The sequence below is a fragment of the Seriola aureovittata genome, chromosome 14 (genome assembly GCF_021018895.1).
Source record: "Seriola aureovittata isolate HTS-2021-v1 ecotype China chromosome 14, ASM2101889v1, whole genome shotgun sequence".
NCBI classification, from domain to species: Eukaryota; Metazoa; Chordata; class Actinopteri; order Carangiformes; family Carangidae; genus Seriola; species Seriola aureovittata.
In genome coordinates this window covers 6714115-6735694 of record NC_079377.1, presented here as the reverse complement: position 1 = coordinate 6735694, position 21580 = coordinate 6714115, and the positions used below count along the sequence as shown (strand labels likewise).

General features: G+C 41.3%; 2 protein-coding genes across 4 annotated transcripts in view; both read left to right on the top strand.

Annotated features, from left to right (window-relative positions):
* unc5b (unc-5 netrin receptor B) overlaps positions 1-12522 on the top strand; it is a 51024-nt gene extending 38502 nt beyond the window's left edge. Inside the window, exons 8-17 of one of the 3 annotated variants that reach the window (XM_056396146.1) lie at positions 53-85; positions 3898-4092; positions 4526-4867; positions 4995-5082; positions 5458-5632; positions 5725-5964; positions 7971-8120; positions 8658-8822; positions 8945-9123; positions 9628-12522. In XM_056396146.1, the coding sequence (XP_056252121.1) occupies positions 53-85; positions 3898-4092; positions 4526-4867; positions 4995-5082; positions 5458-5632; positions 5725-5964; positions 7971-8120; positions 8658-8822; positions 8945-9123; positions 9628-9793 (1733 nt within the window). In that variant the 3' untranslated portion in view covers positions 9794-12522. Of the gene's footprint in view, positions 1-52; positions 86-3897; positions 4093-4498; positions 4868-4994; positions 5083-5457; positions 5633-5724; positions 5965-7970; positions 8121-8657; positions 8823-8944; positions 9124-9627 lie in introns of all 3 variants that reach the window. The other 2 variants (XM_056396145.1, XM_056396147.1) reach the window with 2 other exon arrangements.
* Positions 12523-15166: 2644 nt separating this feature from the next.
* Positions 15167-21545, top strand: slc29a3 (solute carrier family 29 member 3). The gene is made up of 7 exons (XM_056395415.1): positions 15167-15326; positions 16383-16502; positions 16590-17013; positions 17937-18019; positions 18604-18830; positions 19545-19707; positions 20351-21545. The coding sequence occupies exons 3-7, from the start codon at positions 16690-16692 to the stop codon at positions 20979-20981; spliced, it is 1428 nt and encodes a 475-aa protein (XP_056251390.1). The 5' UTR covers positions 15167-15326; positions 16383-16502; positions 16590-16689; the 3' UTR covers positions 20982-21545.
* The last annotated feature ends 35 nt before the right edge of the window (positions 21546-21580 follow it).

Here is a 21580-nt window from a genome sequence, read left to right as displayed (position 1 = left end):
TTTGTGTTTTTTTTTTTTTCTTCTTCTCTTGTTTTGTCTCCTGTTCAAACAGATAAAAAGATTTCTATTGAACATGCAAGCCATCGTAAGTTCACCTTCCCATGACTTCACTCCTTCACTGCATCATACTGTTTGTGTTGTATGTGTGTGTGTGTGTGTCTGTTTGTGTGCTCATACAGGTTAGGAGTCCGAACATCTGTGTTGGCACGTGGATTTGAATGTGTGCAGTGTTTTGTGTTGAGTCTGTCTGTCCACACCTTGTTGTCATCTCAGATCGAGTCCAGTGAAGTCTTGGCTCACCTTCTTGTCCAGCTGGCTCATGACTGTTGTTGTCCCATCCTGTCTGTTGTGTTGACTAAGTGTAGCGTGGCTTCCTGAGCCAGCTTCATGTTAGCACACTGTAACCTTTACACAGCAGCTTGCTGCAATTGTAGATTGAAAAAAAAGATATAATTACAAGCAGAGCCCAACTGATGGGGCAGATGCCGATACCTTAAAAAATTTTTGATGTCGGTATATTGGCCGATATACGTATATAAACACTATGTAATGAAAGCAGGATATTTTACAGTTTAACAATGACATCAGTGCACTGAAATAGTAAACTTAACTGGGAATTAAATAAAATAACAATAAAAATAAATAATTTCATATAAATAATTAATATATATACACTATATAAACTGTTGCCCATAAAGTTGGAATCATTTTGTTTTCAGACACAACCCTCTGTTTATTCCTATTTAAATGCATCATTAATCACTTTTGACCAGGTGCAATGATTACATTGTGATCGCATTGTCACAATCATTTCATGGAAAGAGGTAAAAAATATTTTCCAACTTCATGAGCAACAGTGTATATATCTGTGATAGGCCAATATCGGCCAATAAAATAGGCCGATCGATAAATCGGTTGGACTCTAATTACAAGAAACAGATTAATAAATTGCAATTCAGCAAACTGACCAAAAACAGTTGATCTGGCTCTGACCCAATATGACAGAGAGGAAAATCTGCAGGCTCTGTCATGGAGGGAGCAGAATAACATGTCTCTAAACTGAAACTCTTTGATCCACTGGCTGTGCAGGGGAAGCTCCAGCACTTGCTGGAGAAAAACAGTTGATTTCTGTATGACTTTCAGTTAATCTGTGATATAGTTTACATTTGAAGTGATGGTAATTCCTCTAGCTCAATGTGACGTGGGCTCAGGGGAGAGCAGCCACGGTAATGCACCTAATTCGCTATTGTTCCGTTTCTGGTAATAAGTGCGGACGGCTGTCGGATTCGGTTCCATCGCGCCACGTGAGCATGGGAGCTCTCCTCTGCCAGCCTGTCTGCCTCCGGCTTTCCTCTCCACCCTTTCTTACTCTCTCACTGCTGCTCTGTAGTGTCTGTGGTTCCTTCCAACTTCTTCCCCACTCTGTTTCTCTCCTGCTCTTTTAACATGGGCCCTCTCCTCAAGCACTGCTATCCTTATCTCTCCTCCTCACCACACTTATAATCCCTCTGTCCTCTCAACAAATCACAACCTTATCTAGCTTCTTCCTCTCGCTTTTTTCCAAATTGCCTCTCCTGTAGCTCTCTTCTCGTTCGTTTATCCCGCCTGTCTACTCCCTCTTCTTTTTCGCTGCTATTTGTCTCCCGCCAAACGTCGCCGCTCGCCTTCCCTCTCGTTTCTGCTGCTGTGTGACTGGCTCATGTGTCCGGGTTGGGTCTGGCTCTGCTAGTGTTGGGGAGTCAGGGCTAAGCAGGCTTTGTCGGGCCTGCTGACCAGTCACAACCAATCAGGGGAAAAGAGAGGGAGGCCAACGGGGAGCAGGTGAATTTAAGGTCAACCTCCGACCCCAACCCCACGCCCCCCTAGGAGTTGTTTATTACAGTTTTTCACATTTGTTTTCACATTTGTCTCAATACCATGTCCACTTTTCAAAACTCTTCAGTGTGCTTTTGAAGCGTGCACCTGAGCACATCAGTTAACCTCACCCTGCGAAACACTTTGTGTGACTCATGCTGCCGTAACTCCCATAAGACTACTTTGTCACTCAATTTACAATGAACTAAAAAACTACTCGGGGCATCGCAAAATACATATATCATGTGTTTCCCTATCCTCTATTTTTACATCCACAAGCAGCTAAAGAAACCTTTGATCTGTTTATTTGCCTCTCACAGCAGACGTCATGACCTGAGTGTGGCAAATTTAACTCAATGAATACATTTTTTATTGTATCAGAAACCAAGAATAACAACTTTTCCTGTGTAATGATAAAAAGCAACAGTATTCTTCAGTGGGCTTTACTGTGTTTTGCCATTTGTTCTCACAGTGCAATACACTGTGGTTCAGAAGATACAGTCAGCTAATCAAAATACATAACGATCAATGAAAAACTACATCTATATTATATTATATCTATATACTATACATACACATTTTTATATATATATATACATATATATATATATATGTATATATATCAGGATAATACCAGAACAATTTTATTCATTTATTTTTATTAATGATCATTTTATTTCAAGTATGAAGTTTCATTTGTCTGTGAAAGTTGTTAGCACATTTCCATCCACAGTCATCTGAATTACATCAGGTTTTAAACTGAGGGTTTGAAAGTGTCTGCAAAATCTGCTGTGGTTATAGATTTTTGCTGGTGGTGAACACTGATCGAGAGAGGTGTTCATGAATTTAAGTGGTGATTGAATACCTTTTGATACTACTGATAAGTTGAATTTGTTAAGTGTATTTAATTATTGAGACAAGTGTATAAACAATTGTTAAAAAAAAAAAAAAAAAAACTTGGTTGTGGTTGGTCTCTTTCAAACAAAAAGATGTAGCTGTGGCTGAACAACCGGTATATCCTGCAAGCGTTTTAGTCTTTGCACTCACATACTCACAAGTTCACTGAGAGAGTTATCGTCACTGTGATCATGTCTCCTTTTTCATACTAGCAGTGACGTGATCCCCTTCCTAATGCAATTCCAGTGTAACAGCTGTGGGACACAGTCCACAGTCCTCGCTCTGTGTAAAATGCACGATAAGGTTCAGCTGAAGCTCATTTTATAGCCGATCCACCCTTCTCTCTCCTGATACCACTGCCAATACCTCCAAGTCTACAGATGCACAACTTTTAACAATTGTACACCTCACTGCGTGAGACTCGTTGGCATAATTTTTATGTCTGTAACTTTGGAAGATACACGCCTCAGCGAATGCACTTTTGCACAGAACAAGGACTGTGGATTTGTCCCCCCATCTGTTCCACTGGAATCACGTTGTGGAGGGATGTCTTCAAGCCCAGTATGGACATGAGGAGAAATTAAGGCAACCAGTATATCATTAAATGAACAAATGGGCATGTCAGTATTGTTTTAAGATAGACATAAATATAAACCTATACTTGAAGATATAAATCGCAACTGTGAATAATTTCCATCACTGATGAATTGGTTGATTATTCTTTTTGATTAATCGGGCAGTCAGACATGCCTGTGTTAGAATCTACAGTCAAAAGTTGCATTATAAGTCCCAGAGCTCGAGGGGACGCTGCTTGTTTAGTTCGATCAATAATCCAAATCCCAAAGATATTGAATTTACAGTCACACAATGATGTGAGAATTCTCTCGTTGTAGTAGCTGGAGAAAGATGATTTGATCATCAGAAATTATGGGCATTTAATGAATTAATCGACTAATCTTTTAAGCACTAACATAGACTGCAATAACCGATTTATACTACTTCCTGCTGCAGTGGGTGTGTAGTAAATCAGATGCTGTCTCATCAATATATTATATATATATATTTTCTTTCACCCCTGTGTTTCCCTTGCGTTTGTGTCTGTATGTGTGTCTCTTTATAATGTCTGTTGTTGTGTCCTTCTTTCAGCACTGGCCCCAGGTATGGGTGTAGCGGTCTACGCCGGTCTGGTGGTGGCCCTGCTGCTGTGTGTGATCCTGGCGCTGTGCGTGGGAGGCCTCGCATATCGCCGCAGACGCCGCCATCTCCACGGAGATATCACCGATTCTTCGTCTGCTCTCACCACCGCCTTCCACCCTGGCAACTACAAGCCTCCCAGACAGGGTGAGTCACACACATACTTCCAGTCACACATACACATTATTCAATACACATTTGGATTCTCTTTTTTTATCATTGTTTTCACAACTTTTCCTGTTTTTAGTCATCCTCATAGGAGAACTTCTTCACAATTCATGTCATTATCACATTGCTATTTATAACATCATATAAATTAATTGTCTTTATACTGTTATCTCCTCTCGCTTAGTCAGTTCTCTGTTCTTAGCTGCATCACATTTTTTTCTTCATTTTAAGCATTTGTTATGCTATTCCTTTCTCTTGTTCTTGCCATCAAATTTTAATTAGCAACATTAATCCATTTCACTCGCGTCACTTTTAGCACTCTCAGCGCGGCGTGTGTCATTTCTGGTGATAAGAGAACAGCTCCTCTCTTCTCCTGTGTCTGCAGATAACCCTCACCCTCTGCATCCCTCAGCTCCTCCCGATCTCACAGCCACAGCGGGGGCTTTCCGCGGACCCCTCTTCTCGCTGCAGCACGGGGTCAACGACAGCCCCCACAAAATCCCCATGACCACCTCTCCCCTGCTGGACCCCTTGCCCAGCCTCAAAATCAAGGTGTACAACTCCTCCACTCTTTCCTCCCTGGAGCTCCCTGCTGACATGGTCTCAGGAGACGGGGAGATCCTCAGCCTGAAGTCGGTAGGCACCGTGGGTAGAGAGCGGGAGTATCATAGTCACACCCTGTCCAGAGAGCCCGGGCTGAGCACCAGCGCCACCCTGGGTAACCTGGGAGGACGCCTCACCATCCCCAACACAGGTAATAACACCCCCAACTCTCTTTTTATGCACAAATGGAAAGATTTGTATTCTAACACTGTGAAGCAATGGCGTGCTCAGTTAATCACACAGAAGACAAGATTAAGTCGTGATGCCTTCGCCCTCAGGTGTGAGCCTGCTGGTCCCCCCTGGCACAATCCCCCAGGGGAAGTTCTACGAGATGTACCTCATTATTAACAAGTGGGACAAAACAACGTGAGTGCCTTATCCCTCGATTTCACTCATCTCCTTTGCAGCCACGTAGCAGAACAGACCTTATTCTCACCTCAATCAGAAATGTTCCCATGCAAGGCTCACCTACTGCGAATCACTTGAAGGTTATTAGGCGGCTCTATCACTTTTTCTTAAGATAAAAAATTTATCAACTTGACTCAAGTTCCACACGAATATTGGAGTGGATTAATTTCTTGCCAATTTTCTGGAAGTCTGATATTCACTTCGCCTGAAACACATCAATACCAGGATGTTCCCGACCTGGTACTGATGTGTCGTGGCCATGATGTTTTTCTATAGTGTGTGTGATGTTTCAGCAACTGTTGTAAATGTGTATGTGTGTGTGACATTTTACAGGCTACCCTCTGAGGGCAGTCAGACTGTGTTAAGTCCTGTGGTGAGCTGTGGCCCGTCTGGTATGCTACTGAACCGTCCTGTGGTCCTCACATTGCCCCACTGTGCCCAGCTAGACACACCTACACCCGACTGGACCCTCACACTCAAGACTCAGACACACCAGGGGGCCTGGGAGGTCAGACAGTCACACAACTAGGTATCGAAATAATGGAGAGCTTGTTGTTGCCGATGCGGCATCACTGAACCCTGCCTCCACCTTTTTTTCAGGAGGTGCTGACGGTGGGCGAGGAGACTTTGTCGTCTCCGTGCTACCTGCAGCTGGAGGAGGAGTGTTGTCACGTTCTCATGGAGCAGCTGGGAACGTACGGCCTGGTGGGCCAGTCCTGCCCCCCGCAGCCGGCCTGCAAACGCCTGCAGCTGGCCCTGTTCGCCCCCCGAGCACCCTGCCTCTCCCTTGACTACAGCCTCCGGATCTACTGTATCCATGACACCCCACATGCCCTCAAGGTGTTTATTCTGTTCATCGATCTCTTTTGTCTGCGTGTGCATCAATGTCTATATCTGAACTTGTGTCAGTTTGTTCAGCTGCTTACTTTCATTCGTCTCGTGTCTCTGTTTTCACTTCTATTGACTTGTTTACTTCTTTTTCTTTGACTGGCAACGCTAGTTTAAATATTAAAAGAGCACTCCACTGATTGAACATTGCACTGCTATAACACTGCTGGACACAAACAAAGAGTCAGAATCAATGCAGCGGTGCCAGCGATATTGCCTGCTTTATTCCACACAATTTTCCACCTCGTCAAAACCTACTTTACCCACAATGCATCTCACCTGCCGACAGTATTGTTGGAGATTTGGGTGTGTTATGCTAGTGGCAGCTAATGTAGCTTTGAGGAGCTAGCCTCAAGCAGAGATGAGGAGCTCACTTCCTGTCCTGACTCACACTCTTCAGTCCCAACCGCCGCTGACTCGAATGACATCAGTTGAGACAATTTATCAGGTTTTGTGCAGCGCCCTCTGCAGCCCCCAAAAAACATTATGCATCTTTTCTCACGAATGCACCAGACACTCCCAAGGAACTGTAAACACACTTGAGATCTCCTTTAATAAGTGCAGTACTAGTAATTTATTTAAGTATTTTCTTTTAAATGAAAAATTCATCCATCATATCAGCTGCAGTTGTAAAGTATCTCTGTAGCAGAGATTGGTTTGGTTTTGGTTTGGGTTTATGTCATAAACAACCAGTGCCATCTGTTTATTTGTTTGTTTGTTTGTTGATATGATACACAATGTAAACATGCGCAATCGTGGCAAAAATTATAATTTGCATCCATAGTCCCTGGGCAGGTACCGTAAAACAAAAAACATTACAAGTAACATAAATACAATTATGAAATACACAAATAAAAATAATTACAATTTGCAGCGCACCGAGTTAAAAGTGATCGCAGATGTGGTTTGACTTAATGTTTGAGATATGTCATGGAGGCGGGACGTGTAGGACACTCCTCTAATACAAGTGGTAAGGCTTTCCAATATTTACTTCCCTTTACTGATCCCTAGCGCCAGTTCCACTCTCAGCCCTCTGTTTAATGAGTCCATGCAAAAACATATACATACATAGCATATTTAAATTTTTCCAGTATATTGTGATTATGCTGTTTCTTGTTTTTTTTTTTAATCTAAAACTTTCATAGCTTTCATAACAAGTGTTTCTATTATCATTTACATTTACTTAGGAACCACCTGTAAATGACCAGCTGGTAAAATAATAATCGATGTGTGAAAAAAATCACTGAGTGTAAAAACATCCTATCTAAATAGTCCGTTTAAAAAAAGAAGAAAACCAAAATAAAAGACAGATTAAATCATGCAGAAGATCTGAACTTGCAAAATCAAAAAGCAAAGCATGAAATGAAATAAAAAGGTATAAATATAAATAGAGCATAACACAAACAAGGTGTTGTGAAGGATGATAACAATAAGAGGATAATAAGGATTGGAGGGCAATAGAGGAGTACCGTCCTCTCTGAACTGACCCTGCAGATCCACCCTGTTTTGTCAGATTACATTCTGGAGGCGCTGCTTCTGTTCCACTAGCAGCCATGCCTCAAAATAGTACGGCACAATACAAGCTCCCTACTAAACAGCGAGTGAGCAGAGCGTCCAGAGAAAGTTGGACTCACTCACTGACGTTAAATATTTTCCCTCCCTCGGTCCCTTGTTGTATGTTTGCAAGTGTTCGCAGAGCAGCCAGGGCGGTAAACATGAGCGTGCTGTGTGCAGTTTACTGGCAGCACATTACATGATTTCTGGCTGCTAAAGTTCAGTCAGCTTTCAACCCAGGCAGCTCTAACACATTTCCATTTGGAGACATTGTCTAAGAGAATGCACAACACATTTTAATTAAGGATTTTCGAAGGTGCGCTCTCGAAATGTGTCATAATTATAAACCTGTAACGATCGAATGAAGGTGTTCCTGAGCCCGTCTTCTCTCTGCCTCTGTGCAGGAGGTGCTGGATCTGGAGAGGAGTCTAGGCGGAGTTTTGCTGGAGGATCCCAAGCCGCTGCTCTTCAAAGACAGCTACCACAACCTGCGCCTGTCCATCCACGACATTCCTCACACTCACTGGAGAAGCAAACTTCTGGCCAAGTACCAGGTGACATAATGCAGCAGACGATATACTAGCCTGTTTATTTGCATGTAGGTCTAGAAGAGAGAAGTCTGTCTGCATCTGAACACAGGAGAAATCATCAGAAGCTTACAAATAGTATTGTTACTTTGATTAATAAGCAATACCTCATAAGCAAACGCCACGGTCTGACAAACTCTTCAGACTTCAGTAGGATGTTTAGGATGAGAATACAGACAGTAGATTTTATAGTATCCACTGCTGTTGTAAACACCAAAACTGTCTGCTGCATTCTCTTGGCGGCAGCAACCGAAATTGCAGTCTGAACCTCCTCTGAATAAACAAACAGGAAATCTGATAGTGCTTCTAATTTATGGACAGTGCGCTTTAGAAAACAATTGTGCTGCAACACACGCAGACCCACTTGGTTGGAATCAAAATAACATATATTGCACAACCCTTGAATGGAAACTTGTGTTCTAGATCATTCCTGACTGTGCTGCTCAGGACAAAGAGACTTTTAATCCAGCTCTTTTTGTTTGACTGTTTTTCTTTGTGTGGCAGGAGATCCCGTTCTATCACATTTGGAGCGGCAGTCAGAGACCACTGCACTGCACCTTCAGCCTGGAGAGAGGCAGCCTGGCCGTGTCGCAGCTCACCTGTAAGATCTGTGTCCGACAGGTGGAAGGGGAGGGACAGATATTCCAGCTGCATACAGATATTCAGGAGGTAATGGCGACAGCTAAAAACAGGCTCGTGCACACATTGATAATAGCGATATGGAAGCCACAGAGGCATGCTAAAAAAAAAAAAGAAAAAAAATCACAAAATGTCCGTCTCTGTCATTCCAGACTCTACCACCGCACTCGCCCCTCCCCTCAGGAGGCACCTGCCTGCCTTCCTCTCAAGTGGGACCCTATGCCTTTCGCTTGCCTGACTCCATCCGCCAGAAGATCTGTGCCAGTTTGGATGCACCCAGCGCTCGTGGGTGTGACTGGAGGCTACTGGCACGCAGTCTGGGCTTTGACAGGTCAGATCAGCCTCACATGTTAATGTGTGAACAGCAGCTTGGCCGCACATTGATAATAGCGTAGTTGTGGAGTCCAGCGCTGATACTCAGGTGCTTAGTTCATACTGTGGAGTGATGAATTTGGGGTTGTAATTTAAAAAGGGCTTAGAGTTCAGTGTGGGTTTAGGTTATGTGTGACACTATGAACACAAATTTAAACAGAAAAACAGGGTTGTATCCTGTTCGTACTGAACAGGATCATTAAAACATGACTTGAATATTAAGTTAAGGAATATGATTATTATGCATGTTGTATATTTCATCTTGCTAACTACCTAGTCCTGCTCTGTGAAATATGATAGTTAGTTGGGCATCAATACAGGACTGTCATAATGAAGTGTTACCAGCAGCATTTGCAACATAAAGTATTAATGACTTTAAGTGTTCGTAATTAATAATGCAGCGCTTCCTTCACTCTCTCCTCTTCTGTTGAGAATAAACTTACCTCGTCTCTCTTCCCCTCAGGTACTTGAACTACTTTGCAACAAAGCCCAGCCCCACAGGTGTTCTGCTGGACTTATGGGAAGCCTGTCACCAAGGTGACGCAGACCTGGTCTCTCTGGCGACCGCGCTGGAAGAGATGGGCAAAAGTGAGGTGCTAGTTGTCATGACAACTGATGGGGATTGTTGATTGGTCAAGGAACAATAGAGCAAGCCAGACATTTTTTCCCCCACCGTGATGAAAATAAGGATACCTGCCTATGAATATGCACCCTGGCACACATCATAAGCCCACAGAGCATTTTGGTTCTCTCACATGCACTGTATTACCTCTGCCTCATCTCACTTCTCACCGGCCCGCTGTAGCTACATCCACCATAACCTGTCTCCCTGCGAGCCATCTTATGACAACTGCTAACCTGATTCAGCTTGAATCCTCCAAAGCAATGTTGCATCTGCAAGATGTGAAAGCATTTTAAGGGTAACGAAGATATAAAGTGTGTGTGCTAATGACTGTCTTCTTCAACGATTGAAAATGATGCTATTCTTGTACATAAATGACAACGCTTTGGAACAAACAACAACAACAAAAAATAAAAAAAATCCATGTATTCAGCGCACTCAAGCACGCACAATAACACAGACACACAAAGGCAAACACCATGTTTACCCATGTTTCAGTAGCAGCATGAAAGTGCATGATTTAACATCATCTCACCTCATGGCAGGGGCTTTTGTTTCCTCCATTGTCATTCTGTGTGGGAAGTGACAGGCAGCACAAACCTGTCTGCGCCCTCCTCAGGCTACAGACACACTCCAACACACACGCGGACAAACTGGTCATTAATCGGCTCTGAATCAGACAGGCTAGGATTTCTTGTGTAACTGCTTTGACTGCCAGCAAATCGTATGAGGACCCAACTCTTAAGGTTTCAGGGCTTGAGCTTATCGCTTTGGGCTGAGAAAAAAAAAAAAAAAAAAAAAAGGAATAGAAAGAATCAAAAAGCTGCCTCTTCTTTGTGGTGGGAGGGTGAATTGTGAAGTTTGTTTCAGAATTGGTGGATAACTACACCAACTGACTCTTTATATTGTACCAACAAATGCCTCAAAGCCTTGGCATATCTTTCCGACTCACAGGGGTTTTTCTCTTTCATCTCTCCTCACATTCCTCTATCGCTCCGCCACACTCCTCCGATCTGTTGAGCATAAACTGCAGGAGAGCTTTCTGGTCATCCCTTAAAAGTTTCCTTTGGGGAACGCTCTTTAAGTTATTATCCATATTTGTGGATCTTTTTTTTTTTTCTCTCTCTCTCTTTTCATTGTCATTGCTGTTACGATCATATAGAACCAGCTTTATCATCTGTGCTTGTTTAGGCCGCTGAGCTGCTGTGTATTATTTCTGATTCTAGTAGAGCAGGCCAAATGGGAGGCTTAGGTGCACAGCGGCTGTCTCAGCTGCGAATAACAAAACCATGTTTGTTTGTTATTCTTAATATTGTGTATCTATTCGAAATGTAAAATATGAACTGTACAACATGATTAGAGGTGGTCAGACGTCCAGGTGAATATGCTGTACGCTGTGTTTCATAGGCATTTTTTTTTCTTTGCTGTAAGTGAGGGCAGTTCCCACTGTTCAGAATAGATTAGCCTTGTCTTGAATCAACTAGGCAGCAAGGGACCATCAAATTTACCTCAACACTAACTGCATTATGTTTCGATCTCTTCGTTGTCCACCACTGTCTGTCCATCAGCGTGAAACTCATTACTTCTCCCTCCTCTCAGTTTGATAACATATTGTTTTTACTAAGCCGCCTGCTTTGTGGTCAGGGTTCCTCAAGCTATTTGCATTATCAATATTGTTCTGTCGGTTATTGTTAGACGGGAATTGAAATGCTGTCATCTGTAACATTGTCTTTACTTAATTTTCTGTGTGTCATTGAGTCTTTTCCTCCCTCAAAAGCAAAAACAAAGTGTTCATATCTTCAAACCACAAAAAAAAAAAAAAAAAAAACCAAAACACAGGCAGTATCCCTCCTCTTCAGCAGTGAGTCATGTCACTGTTTTGTGTGAATGAACTCAAACTCTGTGTGTGTGGGTGTGGGTGTGTGGGGGTGTGTGGGTGTGTGTGTGCGTGTGCGAGTGGGTATGTGGGTGTGCAAATAGAGTATGTGCACACGCTTAAGGTCTGTCATTTCTCTTTGTAAGTGCTATGCAAGTACAAAAGAAAAGCAAAGCATTTTTTGACTTCTTTTGTTTCCTGGAAGAGTAATTCTATTTTTTCAGACCAGGGCATTGACAGGGTTCTGATTTTGTATCCTAAAGTGGTTAAAGAGAGGTGACGGTAGTGGGAATCCTCCATTTGGATCAGAGGGATTGGATCAGTAAACAAGGAAGCGACAACTGAAAAAGCACACGTGGAAGAGGAAAACAAAATTTGGTGCAATGGCTACAATACTGGTTGTGACTAACATTATGAAACTCGTGCCCTGCAGATCTTTTGCGTGTGAGGAAATATCAACTGAACATGACCGGTCCAGTACTTTGGATCCCTAAACACTGCAGGACTATTTTCTTTCCTCGAATCTCGTGACAGAGACTGGCTAGCTGTAGACTACAGTGTTCATTTGTCCAGATTTCTCGAGTGTCTGTTGGATCTTTGGCCATAGCTCTGGATCATTCGTGCTGGAACTGGACAGGATTCTACCTTGCTCCCATCAAAGAGAAAACAATTAGCCTTTTGTTCAAGAAGTCAGACATTTTTACAGAAAAACAAAACAAAAAACCAACAAACAAAGAAAACAAAACTGATTCAGTGACATTATTTTATCTCTGTAAAGTACCAATTGTAAATAAACGTCTAGCCTTCTTACCTGTAACTAAATATAATTTTTATGCAATAAATTATATTTCTTAGTTTAACTGCAGTGTTTGTGTTGTTTGTTCTGTTATTATTGAGTTAAAAATTTGTTATTACAAAACCAAACGGGGTAGAAGCAGCTTCCATTAAATCCATAGACCAAATTACAGGCTTCTCTGGAGCTCCTTGGCAGGACAAAGTCACTGTTAAATGGAATAGGTTCTTTATCAATTACACCTTATTTTCACAGAAAACAGAGCTACTCAACCTGTCCCTCTCTTCCTCACACTTCAATGGGAAATTCCCTTTAGGTCCATTTAGTTTTGAAAGCTTTTAACAGTCCAGCGTCCAAATTAACGAGGTTTTAGAGGCACTAATAGTGGCCTTTAAGGATCGACTATGGGCCTTTAGATCTAACCTCAGCTTTTTTATGAGTGCAGGATGTGTGGGGATTCATCAGATTAGGCTCTTATATGGAGGACAAATATCCCAGTGAGTCATCTGTAGTGAGTATGTGCTGCACTATGGTCTTAATGGCAGGCAACACTTTGCACCTGTTTCATTAGATGCACTGCTAATTGAGGACTGATATGCCACCCTTCAGTGCATGAGTTAATTGAACCTTTTATAATGCATAAAGTGCTGGTATAAAAGCTGGCTGCAGCATCAGCCTCACACAGGATGTTTTGTTGCTTTTTAGTGAATGAATCAGCAGTGAGAATAATATTATTCTTAAGGTGCGTAGAGACTATTCTGACAACATACACATACATACGTGGCATATGGCATTTACTACATATATTCTTCTGCATTATGAAATGATTGTAGTCATTTTTGAGCTCGCCTAACAGAAATTAAAAGGAATATATAAGAATCTGCATTGAGACATGGAGTGTAAGGTGTACAATGAACTGCTGTGGAATCCTTTTCTGAAAGTATACAGGCCCATGCGCCTTCATAGAGAGAAAATGAGAAAATGGGAATCTAATCAGTGCTTAGGTTTATATTGTACTGTAAGTACAAGGCTCATTGTGGAAAGAAAAAAAACATTTCAGATTATTTGTGCACTGGCACAGTTCGATCTGTTGTTGCCAGGGGGAAACAGCAGTTCAGGAGCTGTGAGTTGGATAGGCTCCACATTTGAGCAGTGATTCATTTGATAGTGATTTGTTTAGTCCACTGGTGTCCACTCATGTGTCACGCAGGGCTAAGAGTCTGCAGGTGGTCACTCCAGTCAGAGACACAAAATCACCTGGTGTCATCATGTTTGACAGTGAAGAGGCCTTTTAGTCTCTTTTCTCCACACAGGTACTGTAATTGCTTGTATATCCCAGTGAGGTGCACTGACACACGACTGAACACACTGTCCCCTGGTGCCCTCTAATGGCAGATGTTATGAGTACTCCACACTTTTCAACATGTACTGTGTTCAAAAGCCAGTTCACAATAGTACAATATATTCAAAACTGATTCTGGCATTTTTTTTTACTAAGCAGGGAATATTTGCAATGTGAGTGAATATTATATTTAATTAATCATCCCTGAATAAGCACTTTCTACATTTCACTGTGGTTTTAATCAGATTACTAAACGTGAAGCATGAGTGTTGTTAGTGCCAAAATGATATATAAAATAATATATCAATGGAAATTTGCTGATACATTTCCTATTAACAAACATAAATTATGTTACTACTGTTGAGTGTAGTAAAACTGTTGTAATGATCTAACTAATGATCAAGTACTAATGATAAATCCACAACAGCACAGACAGTCTGTTGCTGGTGTAATGATTTCCAGGTGATATATTTAAGGTTAGGTTCATTTTTATTAATGAGTGCTACAAATTGTATGATGGTATATTTCGTAAGCTTGAGCAAGAAAATGTTATTAATAGACTAAGGTTGCCTATACTGCACTGAAGCTTTAATGTTGTAGCTAATTCAAGTCACTTTGGATAAAAGCATCTGCCAAATGAGTTCATGTAAATGAAATGTAAATGTTAATAATATTTTAGTGCAATTACTCAGACATTTCTGAGTTTTTTTAAACCTAGTTTTTCATAATTCACGGAACATTTATCAGAAATATTTGTAATTAATCTCCAAAAACATAATGCTCTACATTTTGCTCTAAATCTGCTTCGGATTTGTATCTCACGAACCAACCTTTAGAGATATCAGATTTCTCAATGACAGCAAGGGGTTTATAACAGTATTCAAAATTCCCCCCCCCCCCCCAAAAAAAAAAAAAAAAACTATGTTTGACTTTCTGTTTTTTATGTCATTTACATCTGTACCTTTCAAAATATTTAGTAAATTACGAAAACAATTTTTTAAACAACATTCAAGTATTGCAAATTAGTAGCAATTGTTAGACATTTGTTGAACTTGGTTTTACTCTATTTCGGTTTTACTGAATACGTACTTTTATTTTATTTATTTTTTTAAAGCTGTACCGGAAAACAAGTAGAAATTATTTCCCACAATAACAGGACTTCAGGTATGTGGGTCTGACTATCAGAATAATAGCGTGAGTTGCGTTTTACTTTTATTTTATTTCAATGTTCAGAACACACTTTGAATGAATCGAGAGTTAGAGGAAGTATTGGAAAAGTTAAATTTACATCCCCATTCTGCGAAATATACGTCTTGATTCAGTCTGGTATAGATAACCTGTCGATAACAGTTTTATTTTGAAAGATTCGTGCCGGATGTGTTATTGTTGTAGCTGGCCGTAGTCAACAGGCAGGGGAATGCGGTTTATCAGCTGACCAAAAAAGAAGTTTGCTGTGAAATGGATTTGTGTGTGAGTGTAACTCCTGAAGAAACGACAGAAGCAACAGCCAGGGAGTCTCTCACAGTGAGGTACGTTTATGTTTTATTCGTGGGCCGCGGGTTGAGTAGCTATGTTTGTGCATACGTCGTTCAATGCTGGGATACCCACTTAGCTAGCTCCTGATTAGTTAGCTAGTTTACGTGCTTGCATATATATATACCGGTGTCCAGATTAAACAATAAAACTTGACCTGTATTTTTTTCGCCTGAAGAGCAGAATATTTTTGCAGTGAATAGTGGAAAGAACCAGCTGTCTGCAGTGACACACTTCCTTGAATGAAACATCTGGTGTAGTCTGAAGTTTCAGCTCGTGTAATTTTGTTTTTTCTCGGGTCAGCATCATGTGAATACTGGTTCCTCATTAGTGACACACAATATGCTTTAGGGTGCAAGGCCAGCGTTTATAGCTGTCACGTGTGTCTTACTTTTATCTCTTTTAATTAGTTAAAGTGACCGCCTTCAAGGAAGTGTTTCTATTGAAGACTTGTTTTCCTGTTTATGTCAATGGTTTTCACTTCACTATGCAGCTTTGCTCCTGTTTCATGCACCACTCACTATTTCTTTTTGACATGTGAGATTGGAGTTTGCACAACACGTGCAGATGTGAGATAAAACTGTAGTGTGTGCTGAAAGTCAATATAAGGAATTAAACAATCACATGTCCTCAGAAGACACATGTGGTAATATGCTGAGTTTAATCTGATGGAGCATTTAACTTAAAAGAAACCCACTGTGTGTGGGAATGGCTGAGCCGTGACTCTAGTTACTTCAGGCAAGGAGTGATTCCTTCTTTGGGAGAGCAGCCAGTTCACATCAACACACTCCTGCCAAATAGTGATGAAGGCACAGTGAGAAAAGGGCAATGTGTTCACACCATCTGAGTCATAATGATGATGAGTCATAGTTTAGCTGTGCACCTTTCTGATCCCCACTGAGGTACCAGTTTGTAATGATCATTGTTTTGAGCTGAACTTGACAGGTCTTGCATTATCTTACTTGTCTTGGGATAGATTTGTATAACACCTGTTAATATGCCCAGCATTTAGTGATCATTCTCAGGGTTAAATTTGACTCCTTCCTCTGCAGCATCACAGGATCTTGATGATTGGACTGATCTCTACCAACTACAGCACAGAGATCTCTCCAGACTATGGCTTCAGAACAAACACACTCTGTTTTTTCCTTTCTGAACTAGCACAAGTAAACGTAAGCCTCAGCCAAACCCCACTTATTGTAATAACATTATAGTGTTGTTGTGACTTTTTTTTAACTCATTTTTATTCTCTTCCACAGCTTTCTGTTTAACACCTCCTGTCTTAGTGTTCTTTTACGCCCTCAACCTTCCCTGTTTTCTCTCATCTTTACTTTGTGAGTAGCCTGTCTGTCTGTTAAAATGGATGGCACAGAGCCTGTGCAGCCTAGTGTCAACTCTTCCTATGTTCCGAATGCTTTTGGCAACCACGATGCATCAGAGGATGAGGAGAACGAGGACGAGAGTCCCTCTGCGTCCCTCCTGCCCAAGCATTCCTCAGTGCCTCTGGCTGTACGCCACAGTCCAGAGGACTCTTACAATTTGGTGTACATCATCTTTTTTCTGATGGGCATCGGCTCCCTGCTGCCCTGGAACTTCTTCATAACAGCCAAACACTACTGGCTCTACAAACTGAGTAACAACACTCATCACAGCGGCAATGAGGATCAACGATCAGATCTCAGTGTGAGTGAGAGGGACCCTTAATACAATGCTATGATTATTGTTTGTGTGTGTTACACGGGAAGATGCACATTTATGCCGTTCTGCATGCCTTTCGTGGGACTGGTGATCCTGTGACAGATGTGAGGACTGAGTGTCCTTTCACATCTGACAGAAATCCATTGTAACACAATTATACAATTAGAAATGCCAAAGGCCTGTTGAGGACAGCAAAGTTAAAGTCAAAGAAGGTAAGAGAAAATATTCAGGGTGGTAAACACAGTGTAGTTAATTTAGACTCTGCTATAAAACTGTGTGGGGTTATGTACTACTTTCACATATCAAAGTGGACATAACTGTCATGGTTACTATAGAAATGTCTGTCACATTTGTGTAGTACACTGAAAGAATCACTCAACTTCAGAGAGACAGAGCGATGGTCTTAGATATATTCAAAGTTGAACCATTAGTTCTCGAAATTATTATTATAATATATTATTATATTATTATTATATCTGTTTCACTGTATAATCCACCTACTAAAGCTTTCATTTCCTGATGGGATGCACAAATAAAAAAAATCATGATGACATGTAGCACGTTGTAATGGTTGAGCAAATCACATAAAATGTATTTTCAAAAGAATCTCAGTCAAGATTGCCCTTTATTTGTAAAACAAATAAACAAAACAAAAACACAAATCAATTAATAGAAGCTTGTTATTTTAGATCTAAACAGCTGTTAGATCAGTGAGCTCTGTAGATTTCTACTTTTCTGAGATTAATGCTTGACTTGACTAAGAAACCAAAGCAAAAATATATAAGGAAGAAAATTTGATAGATTTTTATATTTCTCCTTTCACTTCCTCTTACTTTGAGAAGCTGTGTGGTTGCATGAGTGCCTGCTCTCACTTACATTCAAGCAAATACTTTTTTTTATATTCACAGGACTACTTTGAAAGTTATCTGGCCATTGCCTCCACGGTGCCCTCTGTGCTGTGTCTGATACTCAACTACGTCCTAGTGAACAGGTTAAGACCCCACACACACACACACACACACACACGCACACGCACAGACACAGACACAGCAACAGCATGCTCTTTCACTGACTTTTTCCTTCCTTAGTCTCTGTGTTCACCACGATAGACAGTGTAAAGTACATTTATCGCAGTTTCACATGTTCTGTGTTGATATATCTGTCAGTGTTTGGAAGTTACAGTGGGACATTTGTCCTGTGTAAGGGCTAACAGATTACAGTAATGTAATTTACCACAGGATTTTGAATGCTGTGTGTGTCTTTACATTCTCCCTGGACTAGGATCAGTCTGTTCTGGTTTGAGATAAGGGGGGAAAAAGGGGCTGTTTTGTCACAGCTGTGCAGCAGAAGACATTTTATATTTATCATCTGTGTGTGTAACTAATAGCTTGCTGTCTCACATTTGTGTACAGTCAGTGTTGTTTGCATATTTATGTTGTACACAGACTGTACAGTTTCTGACTTGCTCCAACAGCACAGCATAAATATCTGCATTTTTTTCTGTTTATGTTGATCAGATCCTCGTTAATAAAACTGCCTAATCCCAATAAATCTGTCTGTGCTCCATGTTGGTAGATTGTCTTCGAACGTCCGGATCCTGTTGTCTCTCTTTGTGATCCTGCTGGTGTTTGTGGTGACCACAGTGATGGTGAAGGTGGACGTGTCAGACTGCAGTGTGGAGTTCTTCATCGGCACGTTGGCCAGCGTGGCTGTCGTCAGTGGAGCCTCCAACCTCTTCTCTGGCAGTGTGTTCGGGATCAGTGGGCATTTCCCCATGAGGATCTCTCAGGCCCTATTATCAGGTACTGACGTCATTCACATCAGGAAGGTCTCTCGTTTACACGATTTCCTTAACATGTAAACTTTGATATCCAGAGTATGTACTATTTAGCACTGGTGAACACAACAACAATACAAGATAGAATACGCTTGAGAAATGGTATACTTACATGAAGCACTCCCACTATAGAACAAATGATCCTGTCTTTGGACCTCATTTTGGAGCACTTTGTTGCATCGATTAGCACATTAATGAATAAACACTTATGTTGCTAAAAATACTTTAGATCTCTAATGCCTTAAACTTAAATATTATTTACTATATTTGTATTATGTAAGACCAATATAGTGACATGGATACTTCCAATTAATTAATGGGTTTAAATTATTGACTTTATTAACATAACTGGTTATAATGAGGCCTCTTGTCCAGTGCAGAACAGAAATGAACTGGTACATAAATTGGTTGAGCATATGAGGCATCGTGAAGGGCGAGGAATGTGGGACGCTGACCATAATCATAGCATTCATTGGGGTCACCTCTGGGGGACCTTTGTTGCACGTCATTATCCTCTCACCCTCATTTCCTGTCAACTCTCTGCTGCACTCTCTAATAAAAGCAAAAAAAAAAAAAGGATTTATAGTTATATTTAACAAATTGTAATTAAGGTGGGACATTTGGCAGTTCAAAGGTCTCTTCTTAACAGACTGCACAATAAGCCCTTTTTTTGTCTCAGGCCAGGCTATGGGAGGCACGCTGAGTGCAGTGGCATCAGTACTAGACCTGGCAGTCGCGAAGGATGTGACAAACAGCGCTCTGGCTTATTTCCTGACAGCCGACGTCTTCATTCTGCTCTGCATCATCACGTACCTGCTGCTGCCCAAGCTGGCATATTCAAGGTCAGAGGCCGACAAAGATGTTCTGATTCCCATATAGATACATACACTAGCCAACAAACTTGTATCTTAACCTACGGATAAATGTGATGATAACACTGTCACTGTTCTTTCATCTGAATCTGGATGATAAAATGACAGAGACTGTAGTTAAGTAGTGAGCATTATCTGCCACAGTGTCATTCTGCATGCTACCACCAGATGGTGCCAATGCAAGAAATGTTGAAATCCCACACATACTTGCTCCAGTTATTTTGCATGAGCATTTTAAATAGGCTGTTATTTTTTGATTTAGGTCAGTCCACATAAATAATCAAATCATTATTTTATCCCTTTCAATGCATTTAACAAATTCGACTAATAACATTAGAATCATTTTTGGGCTTTACCTGCCCCTAAAGAATGCATCATGACAGTCTAATGATAAAACTAATGTTTAGGGGACAGGTTCAATACATCTTGTTAAAGTGGAGATATGTTACAAAATAAGACAATTTGATCATTACACCGAGAGCAATCAAAGCTGCAGTATGTATATTAATGCAGTTCAGACTTCAAATAAAAATTCATAAAAACCTATATATTTCTTAAATAGTAGATGTACCAGCTGTTCTAAAACATGCTGCGTTGTGCTTCTCTTCTTTAGACACTACATGCTGGCAGCAACATGCACCAGTGCTGCAGTGATGAGCGAAGGTGGAGACGCTGCAGGCACAGCGAGCAGAGTCTCTGTCCCACCACTCCAGCCCATCCTCAGGAAGACGTGGGTGCTCGGTCTGAGTGTATTCTATGTCTTCTGCATCTCTATCATGGTGTTCCCCGCAGTATCCTCAGGGATCCAATCTGTCCACAAAGACAGTGTCAGCCCCTGGACAACCACTTACTTTGTGCCCCTCACCAGTTTCCTCCTGTACAATGTAGCAGACTTCTGTGGCAGGCAGGCCACAGCTTGGCTGCAGGTCCCGGGCCCCACCAGCCGAGTCCTGCCGGCACTGGTGCTGTGTCGCTCCATCATGGTCCCACTTTTTATGTTCTCTAACTACCAGCCGAGAGACCACCTCCACTCAGTGCTATTCACACATGATGTATACCCTGTGGTCTTTAACTGCCTGCTAGGCCTCTCTAATGGCTACCTAGGCACTCTACCAATGATCTATGGTCCAAAGGTGGTACCTCGGGAGCTGGCAGAGGCCACAGGAGTGGTCATGTCCTTCTTCCTCACTCTGGGACTGGCTGTTGGATCTGCATTCTCTGTGCTTATTGTGCACTGTATCTGATCAGGCTGTTAGGTAATAACCTAGTCATGTACAGTGGCATAGTGGAGCTGGACAGTCAGTGCACCTGCTGCTGATGAATATCAGAACCTCAAAGCACTGTGATGCAAAGTGCATCAGGAAAGACAGTTTTTCTGGTATGAGCGAAAGTCCTGATAAGCTCATTGCCACTCTTGACCAAAAGGCTTCATACCTCACGTGAATATGTATTATGTTTACACTGATGTGGCTCATGATTGTGATGAGTCTTAGAGCTGTGTCCACCAGAGCTTAGTCTCTACATATTTGAAAGGTGGAAGTGATTCAGTGGCTTTGAGCAACATTTGCAATCAGTGCAATCCATAAGGGACAATTCATTAGACAAAGCTTTATTTTAATCATTTCATATTACACAAATTTATTTCAAGAGGGGAAAACTTGGGGTATACAAGCTGATATGCAGAGGGTGTTAAATTTTATTTTGGTTCAACTTGAATGAAATATGCAGATTGCAAAGAAGCTCCACATCTTACTGAGGGATATGGTTAGAAGAATCTGGCAAATTGTCAATAAACAGGTTGTAATTTACATTTGTAAGCGTTATCAATGAATTCGTTCAGTTT

Coding starts and splice junctions, on each gene's coding strand:
- slc29a3 (XM_056395415.1), top strand. CDS start 16,690: ATGGATGGCACAGAGCCTGTGCAGCCTAGTGTCAACTCTTCCTATGTT. Junction 17,014..17,936: donor ATCAACGATCAGATCTCAGT/GTGAGTGAGAGG, acceptor TTATATTCACAG/GACTACTTTGAAAGTTATCT. Junction 18,831..19,544: donor CTCTCAGGCCCTATTATCAG/GTACTGACGTCA, acceptor TTTTTGTCTCAG/GCCAGGCTATGGGAGGCACG.